This window comes from Chenopodium quinoa, unplaced genomic scaffold (assembly GCF_001683475.1).
Source record: "Chenopodium quinoa cultivar QQ74 unplaced genomic scaffold, ASM168347v1, whole genome shotgun sequence".
Classification (NCBI taxonomy): domain Eukaryota; kingdom Viridiplantae; phylum Streptophyta; class Magnoliopsida; order Caryophyllales; family Amaranthaceae; genus Chenopodium; species Chenopodium quinoa.
Genome location: NW_018745068.1, coordinates 972,265 through 981,153, shown reverse-complemented (window position 1 = coordinate 981,153; position 8,889 = coordinate 972,265). Strand labels below are relative to the sequence as shown.

Genomic DNA, 8,889 nt, shown 5'->3' with positions numbered 1-8,889 from the left:
TTTAGGATGGAACCTCTTTGGGCTTGTAAGTGGACCAAAAACTCTCCTCCTCCTAATTGGGTTGCCCGGGCCCATGCAAAAATTTAATAATTTTGATGACCCAATAATTTTGTATTTACTCTCACAAAAACCCACTCACAATTTTTGGTGACCATCTTAAAAACATCCACAAATTTATACAGTTGACATATGTGGCGCCAACAGCCGCAAACAACGGCAACTTCCTTTCAAGGTTTTGTTAACCTCAATTCTTCAAATGTAAAAATTTCATCTCTTTTTCACTTTTCCTTCTTTATTGGATATTGTCTTTTCAATTACTTTAGAAGACATTTTTGTTTTCTTGACTCCATTTTTTGTAGGTAGTATGCTGTATGCGTCAGTGCGTGCGTTAGTTTCCTTTTTTAGTTATTTTATATAGTTGTATTAAATAAAAAAGATTTATGTTAGTTCATGAAGTGCAAGTGTTAACCTTTGACTTGTGTTTTGGATAATTATGTGTTATTTAGCAGTTTATTATAAATCATATCAAAGAAATTAGAGGAACCAAGTTGGCAGATTAAACTTAACTTAAGCACTTTTTCAGATCTAAATCAATTGTTTATTTATATAAACTGCAATAATAAAAAAATAAATATGATTGATTGTCAGAAATGAGCCGGCACATTTGGTAATAGTAATGAACTAGTGTGTAATTGTTTATTTATATAAACTTAACAAGTACGTGTTTTATTTTATTAAGTCGATCTGCAAAATTTACTTGTACATATAAGTTCATTATACCACCATTTAGCGCGGCTTTCCAAAAGGGTCGAGTGTTGGTCTAATGCTAAATGAGGTAAACTACTGCTTTTGATTTCTGAAAGTGAAGGTCAGAAGACCCTTTTAAATTGACAGATAGATCATTTGGCTTTTGAGTTAGCCTCTCTTTTCTTCCCTCCATCTTTTGAAGTTTGCTAGTGAAATCTGTTGTATGCAGAGGATGGACTCGGGACCTGAAGCGAGGCTTCTTGTATGTGAAGATGAAAAGGTTGATCACTTTAAGCAAAGAGTTTGGGAAGAATCGAAACGAGTATGGGCAATTGCATTCCCTGCAATGGTGTGTCGTGTAACAACGTATGGAGCTTATGTGGTTTCACAAGCTTCATTTGGGCATATTAGAGAAGTGGATCTTGCTGCTTATGCTCTTGTACAAACTATACTAGTGCGCTTTGCCAATGGTATCTTGGTAATTAATCTCATGTATCCCTTTGCTTCTTATTATCATCCTGCATCAATATTAGTTTGCATATTGTACTAGTATTGTTCTTGTATGCAATGTGATAGGAACTATGTTTATATATGTGTTTTATGATGCTTATTGTTAAAAGAAAATTCCTCTATAATCATGTTGCTCAGGACTTTGGGTTAATGTTGGCTCCTGAGTTTCAAACATTCTTTTCTCTTAAATTTTCGTTATCTGAACTTATTACTTTGGAATTGCATAAACTTAGTTGTGCAATGAACTTGATGGATTTCCTTATCTCAACTGTTCGGTCTTTGTCTGAACTTTTTAGAATTTCTGTTTTTCAAGTTTTTTTTTGGGGTGAAAGAAACGGCCTCAGTGTCAACTTTGTTATTGCTTACTTCGAAATCAATCGGAAGGCTGAACGCTGAAGAAATAATATGTAGTATGAGCTAGTCATAGATTTAACTTCTTACTTAATAAGATCACTATTCTAGGTGCAATGCATTACAGCCCTTGCGAGCATTAAAATTTTTTTCATTTTGGTTTTTCTTCAGCTAGGAATGGCAAGTGTTACAGAGACTCTTTGTGGAGAATCCTTTGGAGCCAAACAATATGACATGATGGGAGTGCACTTACAAAGATCATGGATTGTTAATACTGCTGTAGCAACAATGATGGTGCCATTCTACATTTTCGCTACACCTCTCCTTAGACTTCTCGGACAAGAAGAGGATATTGCTGTGGCTGCTGGAAGTATATCTCTGTGGTTCATTCCCATTATGTATCTCAATGTTTTTGGCATGACAATGCAGATGTATTTGCAAGCACAAAATAAGAATATGGTGGTTACATGGCTGTTTGGGATTTTGTTTTTCGTCCATGCCCTGCTGTCATGGATTTTTGTGTACATAATGGATTGGGGGCTTCCTGGGGTAATGATTGCCCTGATCATTGCATTTGCGGTGAAGGTGCTTGGTGAGGTTGTTTACATATTTGGAGGTTGGTGTCCACTTACATGGAGAGGATTCGATAGAGCTGCATTCACTGGTCTAATGCCTGTCCTGAAGTCCTCAACTTCTTCAGGTGTAATGCTTTGGTAAAATTTCTCTCCCTACACTAAATATTTCTCACTCACACAAATTGTAGTGGAATATTTGTATAATCAATTAACAATGAAACTCCAGATTTTAACCCAGAATAAGGATGTTATGACTATAATCAAATTTCAAGCTTTCGTGATCATCTTACCTTAATATTGGTATTGGTGCTTGATCATAAACAGTTAAAATGTGCCTCCTCTTTCAACAATCCTACGTCATCCAACTTAATGAAAGAAAATTATAATGGTGTTTGATCATAAATCGTTCAAATAGCCATCATAGTGGTTTGCTAGCATTTTATTCATATGAACTTTCAAGTTCTTTCATATTTGACTGATTTGAGATTAGTTGTTGTCTAAAAATGTGTAATGGTATTCAACATATCATAAACTTTGCATTTAGTGATGTACCAACTGTAAGACTACTTCAGCTTTGATGTGCACAGAGAAAATTTTGAAGACATATTGACTTAAACCATTTTTTTCTAAACCTGAATGAAAATAAACAATCTTGCAGTTTTCATATACCTCTTCCTCTACTTGGCCCCCTAATCTATTCTGTATTGGGATTTTCATCGAAGAACTGTTATTTACATTGTGCTAATTGGATCTTTTTCCTATATCTTCCATAGCACCCAGGTGTGGTACAATGCTATTTTAGTTCTATTAGCAGGATACATGAAATATGCAACAGTTGCCATTTCTGCCTTCTCAATTTGGTAAGGATTTTGATCAGAATTATCGCTTTCCTTTCGATTTTCCTTTCCTCACTCTGCAGAATTCAATCTTACTGAATAAATCTTTTACAGCTTAAATGTGAGTACATGGGAACTCATGATATGCCTTGGCTTTCTGGGTGCTGTTTGGTAAGTCTCTTACTAACTTATACTTGGCTTATGTTATACGATGAACATTACTCAGTGTAAATAATTCTCTGTGTAGTGTTCGGGTTTCAAATGAACTAGGAAGAGGAAATGGCAAGGCAGCGAAATTTTCAGTTGACGTGATCTTGTACACCTCAGTTATTATTGGCATATTCTTTTGGATTTTATGTTTGGCATTTGGCCATCAAATTTCATACTTGTTTACAAGCAGTGAAGAAGTTGCAAAAGCTGTGTCTGACCTTTCTGTCCCACTTGCATTTTCGATTCTACTAAACAATGTTGGACCAGTATTATCAGGTAAGTAATACTGTCATAAGTCATAACCGCTGCTTAACAACAATCTAGATTTTTCCATTCTTGCCTCGTGTTTTTGTGATGAATTTCTTCATTCCTACCAGTTTGGCCTTTTATGATGCTTAGGCATAAAACTCGAGTGTCTTAATTTAGTATTTCAAGAATCCAACGTAAATGTTCTTAACTTTTAGCCATCAGGACATGTTATGAGTGCCCGAAGCTTCAACATGGATACCAAAACATGTACTCTCCTTGTTATATATGTGATAGGAAGTTATAAATTTCTGTCTTTTGGCCCAAAATTGAAGTTTTCATGCCCAGTGGACTGTCAAGCATCCTACATGAACACGTGAGCTGTAATGAAGAGTCCGAACATCATAACAAGCTCATGTTGCCTAACCCTTACTTTGTTAGGATGTCATGTTTCAAACTCAAGTGAAACGACATAGTTAAAGTAGAAAGTTTTGGAACATTATTCATTGCCTGTTCATTTTATTTGTTAAAAGCTATGGTTGCAACAGAATGACCTTTGATAATTTAGTCAATATATAGTTATCCTACTTGTTTATATTATATCTCAAAGATTTCTTTCCACACAGGGGTTGCAATTGGCTGTGGATCACAAGGAGTGGTTGCAATTGTTAATGTCTGTTCATATTATGTCATCGGGATCCCGATTGGAGTTCTACTGGCATATGCTGCTCATATGGAGGTTAAAGTAAGAAACTCTCAACCCTTCCTATAACTGTGAATACTTAAATGGATGGAAATTATATAAAATCAAGTAACAAATTACACTATTTCTTATCAAAATTGTCTGAGACTAAATTTTTTATTTTTTTTTTCTCTGACGAAAACGGTGGACTGAACATAGAGTATTATTCTCTGATGATAAACTGAAAGCAGTTCCTAGATTGTCTCTTTGTCGCATTGAGAAAACATTGAACTATTGAAGTATATAAATACCAGTACATATTTGCCCCCAAAAAGTTCGAAATTACTAGCCATTATGTTACTCCCTTGGTCCGGAAATAGTTTCTTATTGTCCTAACCCCTCATAGTTAAGAATATGATACAATTTTACAAAAAGTTCTTTTCTAGGATTTGTTCGATTGATCTTGTAATTGTTCAATTGTGAGTGAAAGGTACCACACATTTGTTTTAGTATATGCAACACTTCCTCCGTTTTTACTTTTGTAAAAATTCTTTAGCCAGTGCTTAACTTCAACCATTAATATATCCATAACCAAAAATCTATAAAAAAAAAAAAAAATTGATATCAATAAAATTTGCAATAAGAGGAATCTAGCATGATGCCATAAAAAATAATCTAATTAGAATATGTGAATCATGTCAATATAAAAACATAGATACTGATAAAAGACAGGTAGTATTAATTTCTGGCAGATGTTGCTGTATTTTACGAACATCTTTGTTTTGTTGTAGGGAATATGGATAGGAATGATGTGTGGAATGGTAACACAAACGATTGCGCTTCTCTACCTTACATGGAAAATTGATTGGGTGGATGAGGTAATGCCAATTCAGTCACTCTTATGTGGTTTGATTTACTTGCATTATTGTTTTTTAAGTTTGAAGTTGTGTATGCTCCTCTTTAACTCCTCATCATATATGCTAATTTATCAGACTGTACCCAACTTACAGGTTAAAAAGGCGTCGAAACGTCTGTATCATCTTTCCTGATAAGATAAGAACTTTATCTTGAATTGTTATCAATGATTTGAGAAGAAAGTTCATTATTATGACTATTGTCACCACTTGACCACTTCTGGTGTTTCAGAAGCTGATTTGTAACACAAGTTCCAAAAGGCTTGCCTTGGGGTCATAATTCATCGAATATGGTTTCAAATTTCATTGCATTGCTGAACTTAATTATCTTGCTTCCCGTCTTCATTGCAAGGTTCGCAAGACTCACAACCAAGTGCAAGAAGTTCGCCGACTCAATGTAGAGCAAGAGCTTGTAGAAAGAAAGGTTATTTATTTTTGTATGTAATAAGTAGTTTTCTAGGCAATACCCCGAGTTGTGAGCAACATTTGTGTTCGACCGTCCTGCCATTATTGGACCACTTTTCTGAATCACTTCAGACATGTGTCTTTCTCTTTGGCCCAACCCACCTATAAGTTGGTCTTATGATGGTAAGGAGACCTTATTTAAAAATTAGTAAGAAGTATAATTCTTTTGATTATATTTTGACACAAGACATCATTGATACATAGGAACAACATAAAAGAAGGTATTCATTATTTGAGAAACAAATGTGTACTTTTGTAATTTCATTAGTAAGGTGATGTGTGTTGTTTCTATATTAAGAGTGTTTTTCACAAGTAGGTGTATTCGCTTTAAATAATCTCAACTTTTATGTATTCACTTTAATTAATCCCAACTTCAAATTATTTTAAAATAATTCGAACTTTTGGGTGTATTCGGTTTTATTAGCCCCAAGTGATCGGTAATCTATTAAATAGGTAAAAAAAATATATATATTTAATGCACGTGTCAGCATGTGATTGGTCATAATTAAATGAAATAAAAAAATTAAATAAGAAAAAAAAAAAAAAAAAAAAACCTAGCTGCCACTTTCTCACCCCACCTTCGAAAATCACCCCTAATGTCTTTAAGAGGGTTTTCGGGGTGAGGAAAGGAAGGTGTAATACCCCATATTTTTATACATATTTTAATTTAAATTAGTATTTCTTAAAGTTAAAAGTTTATTTTTAATTATTTAATAATCTTGAAAATATTTTATTTCATGATTTGGAAATATTAGGGCATATTATTTTATAAAAGGAAATTTTAAAGTCAAAATACTAGTTTGACTAGGAAAGGGATCATTAAGGGTAGTAAAGGAATTTTAAGTAAGAGGGTTATTGAGAGAGGGTATAGTGCAGCCAAAGGTAAACTCTCCCTCTCCTCTTATTTTCTTTTCCCCTTAATTTTTCCCTTTCTCCTTTATTTTGATTTTAATGTTTTTCACACACCACCGCCACACACACCTCACGGTGGCCAGCTGCCACCACCACCACAGCCGGCTGCTGCCGCCAGCACAGGCTCGGCAGCAGCAGCAGCCGTGGGAGGTGGCGCCAGCCTGTAATACTCCATATTTTTATGTATTTTATAAATTATTTAATTAATTATAATATATTTTTAAGGGCTAAAGTATTTTAAATTATTGAGTTTTATAAAATTATAATTTATTTTGGGCTAAACGTTTATTAATTGTTGGGCCTGTTTAAATAATAGTATGTAAACAATCCTTACATACTCCTTGTGGACCAACCCATTTCATTTAAATTAAGCCCAATTCTTTTATTTGAACCCTTGTGGGTCAAATACTTCATAACTAAAGCCTACCTATTTATTAAGCCCAAACCCAATACCTACTTTCTACTCTATAAATATCCCCCAAAACCCCAAAATTTTCCCACACAAGAGATCAAAAATCAGATTTTGGGGGGTAAGTAACTTTTCTTTTTCTTTTTCTTTTTTTTCCTCTTTTTCTTTTTCCTTATTCTTTCTTTCTTCTGTTTCTTTCATGCGTGCAACTCACCATCACCACACGCCACCTTGCTGCCTCCACGCCACCCAGCCGTCGGCGACCCGTCGGCCACCACCACGGTGGTTCTCTTTCTTCCTCCTCTTGTTTTAATTATTATTCCTATAATTATATACTATGGATTTTTAATTTTAACTATTATTGAATATGATTAGTATATTTTATAATTGTGTTTTGACAACTAAAGAGTATAAATTTCTGATTTTGTATGGTTTTAAATTATGATTTTGTAAAGTATTAAAAAGTTAGGGTTTTAACTATTAAAGTGTTGATTTTTAGGGTTCTAATAATCAATTAAATTAGGGCTTTCATTCCTATTGAATTTATAAAGATTAATTAAACATAAAAACTGATTTTCGGTAATCAAATTCCGATCTCCGTTCATAATTATTTTTAATCACGCTGAGATTATAACTTGTCCGATTTTCGTGTGTAAACAACGTTCTAATCATAACTCACTACCTTTGGTAGTAAGCACCACCCTCTCGTGGCCAAAATCAGCTTCTAAATAGGGTTTTTGGACAGTTTTTTATTTTTGACAAAGGTTTAATGTTTTAAAAATAATTTTCAGATTTATTTGGGGGGTTTAAATTATAAAAAGTGTGCTGGAATTTTTATATAAACACCATGAATGAGTTTTTGCTTTGTGGTTTTAATTACCCACTTAAAGAAAGAGTTTTAAAGGTTTTAAACCAAAATTTCAGCTTATTAGAGAAGGTTTAAAGTGTTTAAAAGTTGCTAGAAATTTGTGTAATCAAGGAAGTAATTGAGTTTATGTATTTGGTATTGTAGGAGACTTTAAGTTGAGTAATTTCTAGCATTGTGGCTAGTTGGAAAGATGATTTAATTAAGGTACGTATAAGAATACGAGAAACTTGATTTTAGGAGCATGTTTAGGGACTTGGAAAAAACCTAGAATCATGTTAGGGAACTTGTGGATTGGTTGACATTGTTTGGTAATGAGTTGATTGATGATAAATGTGATGATTGGTTCAATTTATGTATGAGAAAATTTGCATTGATTTTCCTTATGAGCATTATTTATGCAATAATTTGCAAAGTGAGCTTAGAGGCAAAAATACAAGGATATATGGAATGAATCATTTTAATTACTTATTCATTTGTATTGAAATGGAATGAGTAAAGGAAGAGATAAAGTCTTATAAGACAAGATTGTGGATATGAGGTGTCTTATGCATTTAAGGTGTTTATACACCGAGGTAGTTAAAGAATTCAATAATAAATGTTGTTTGTCACTGATAAATTAAGAATTGAATTGGAAACCTGAATGATTTGAATGATTGATGTATGATTGGTTGTGTTGTTTGCATATGAGTCATCACCAAATTTAAACTGGTAAATCACGTAAAGTGCAAGAAGGATGAACAATACAACTCTAGATTTGTGCACATCTAGAGTAATGACAAACAGGGGTTGGGGTTCACGGGGTATTAGCCGTGTACTTTTCAGAGGTCGTCTGATCAACGTGTCTCTTGTTTTAAATTCTCTTAAAATTATAATGAGTTAGATGAGATCTCATACTAGCTATGGCCACGGAGTCGCGCCCGTCTGCCATTGGATGTTTATTAATGTCTTCCGAAAGGAGGCATAGGGTTTTCTTATTTAATGTTGCGGAATGGAGCACAGGGGGACAACTCGGTCTATTTCTTAATCCAATCAATTAATGAAGTGGTCAATGCTACTTAAATAAAAACTTTGTAATAAGTAACAATTGAATCATATGTTCGAGTCAATGGTTATATTAAGTGTATGGAATGCTTGTTAGTATCATGCTAAGGCTCTTTACTGTGT

At 33.8% G+C, this 8,889-nt stretch overlaps 1 protein-coding gene across 2 annotated transcripts; it reads left to right on the top strand.

Moving 5' to 3' along the window:
- Positions 1 to 169: 169 nt before the first annotated feature.
- On the top strand, positions 170 to 5,827 carry LOC110709461 (protein DETOXIFICATION 24-like). Of its 2 annotated transcripts, none has more exons than XM_021887674.1 (9): positions 170 to 258; positions 977 to 1,225; positions 1,780 to 2,321; positions 2,957 to 3,043; positions 3,134 to 3,190; positions 3,267 to 3,505; positions 4,102 to 4,220; positions 4,949 to 5,035; positions 5,168 to 5,827. In XM_021887674.1, exons 1-9 carry the CDS (start codon positions 190 to 192, stop codon positions 5,204 to 5,206), a joined length of 1,488 nt encoding a protein of 495 aa, XP_021743366.1. In that variant the 5' UTR covers positions 170 to 189; the 3' UTR covers positions 5,207 to 5,827. The 2 variants fall into 2 exon arrangements, with proteins under 2 accessions (XP_021743366.1, XP_021743367.1); XM_021887675.1 differs by lacking the exon at positions 170 to 258 and adding an exon at positions 614 to 835.
- Positions 5,828 to 8,889: the final 3,062 nt, after the last annotated feature.